The 1,646-nt window shown below is 36.7% G+C and overlaps 1 protein-coding gene across 1 annotated transcript; it reads right to left on the reverse strand.

The window, feature by feature from the left end:
• Positions 1 to 429: 429 nt before the first annotated feature.
• Positions 430 to 1,266, reverse strand: LOC106116886 (uncharacterized; the record flags this gene model as incomplete). The annotated part of the gene is made up of 1 exon (XM_013310945.1): positions 430 to 1,266. A coding segment is annotated over one exon (837 nt), but the record flags the coding sequence as incomplete, so codon positions are not given.
• Between the last annotated feature and the right edge of the window lie 380 nt (positions 1,267 to 1,646).

A 1,646-nucleotide genomic window follows, 5' to 3' on the forward strand; every position in this document is an offset into this window, starting at 1 on the left:
TGCTGCGAATGTTAAAAGCTAATATTTTAAAATCGTGGTTATCTGTGAACACATTAGTACAGTTATCCAATAGGTCTATATCGCAACACTCAATGCCCAATGTACGGTCAATTTCTTCAAAAGTATCAAGTTTTGCTGTAGCCATGAGGAATTTTATGGAAGAATAAATGGAGACCAAGTATTATTTCATTGAGCAGTGAGTAGTTAATCATTGAAGGCAATATAAATCTAAGTACATCTACGTGCAAGGAGATGCATATTATACAAGTATTCGGAGAGAATGATTCGGAATGTATGATGACATGGCACAAACTATTACTAAGGATAAACTGTGTAACAAAGTTTTTGAATTCAGTAAAATAAAACAAAACTATAAGTATATAGTTAGGAGAATATTTGAGAACACAAATGTAAGCCCTACAGTGTTCGTTAGTTTTCTTTGCTTTCAGAGTTTGTGTCTCCTGGGCCGAACATATTATCCAAATCGGCAATTGTACGGATGAGTGTGGCAGCCTTTCCTTCTTTCTCACGAACATAGATAAGACCATTTTTCGCCCAGCAGTACTTGAAGTTTGATTGTTTGGTACGAAATCTAGTCTCCCGAAATAAGTAGCGATTCTGTTTGGTTAGTCTTTCATTAATATAAATTTTGTGCTCCGATACATCTGGTGTAATATCCTTTGAAGTAATATTCTTGCGTATTTTAGCAGCTGATAAGAAATCGTCTTTTTTTTGTTTACGCAAGAATCGCACAACAATTGATCGTGAGATATTGGGTTTTGTTGAGTTTCTAGGGCCAGCTCTCATTGTTAAGTCGAGATCTTCATCAGTCACGTCAACGCCTATTTTATTACCAACTAGTTTGACAATATGTCTTAAGCTTTCATTTCTACTTTCCGGCACACCAGCAATTTCTATCTCATTTTTAAGCAGTAGTTGCTCTTGGGTGTTCACTTTGTCCATGAGCATGGCGACCTGTGACTTCAGTTCTATATTCTCTTTGGTCTGTCGATTTTCTAAGTCACTCAGTCGTTTCTCTGTTAGTTCGATTTTAGTGGTAACATCATCTAGTCTCTTCGAGCATTCTTGAATAGATTGAATGGCTTCGGTTAGGTTTGAGTTCAGACCAGACAAGGCTTGACGAAGTAGTTTTATTTCTTTTGTTATGTCTGTGCAATCCGAAGACGCACTATCCACATCGGGTTGATTCTTCTTCCTGCGCGTGACACCCTCGGATGGGGAGCGGTGACGTATCGGGGAGCAAAGCTTAATATTTGATTTTTATTATTTTCTGATTAATATTACAACAGTTATCGTTGACACGCCCTCTGAGAGAAATGGTTGTAATGTTACCACTGTGACTTATCTGCAATGTCGCTAATCTTTGTCTTTCGTTAGCGCGGAATGGTCTATATTGCAACTGTTCTTTGGCGAAATCTTTTTACTAAATTAGGCAAATTGATACTTATGTGAACTGCTTAAGGTCTTAAATAGCATGTCCGGGCCAGTGCGTGACAAACAACTTGCGAATTAACAAACACCGTCGCACATTAATAAATAAGTAATTGATGTTTTTTCATTAAATAAATAATTTTGGCTTAAACAAAGTATAATGTTTTTGTTTACTTTGGCGAAATAGTTACTTT

This window comes from Papilio xuthus, unplaced genomic scaffold, assembly GCF_000836235.2.
Source record: "Papilio xuthus unplaced genomic scaffold, Pxut_1.1 DF827708.1, whole genome shotgun sequence".
Classification (NCBI taxonomy): domain Eukaryota; kingdom Metazoa; phylum Arthropoda; class Insecta; order Lepidoptera; family Papilionidae; genus Papilio; species Papilio xuthus.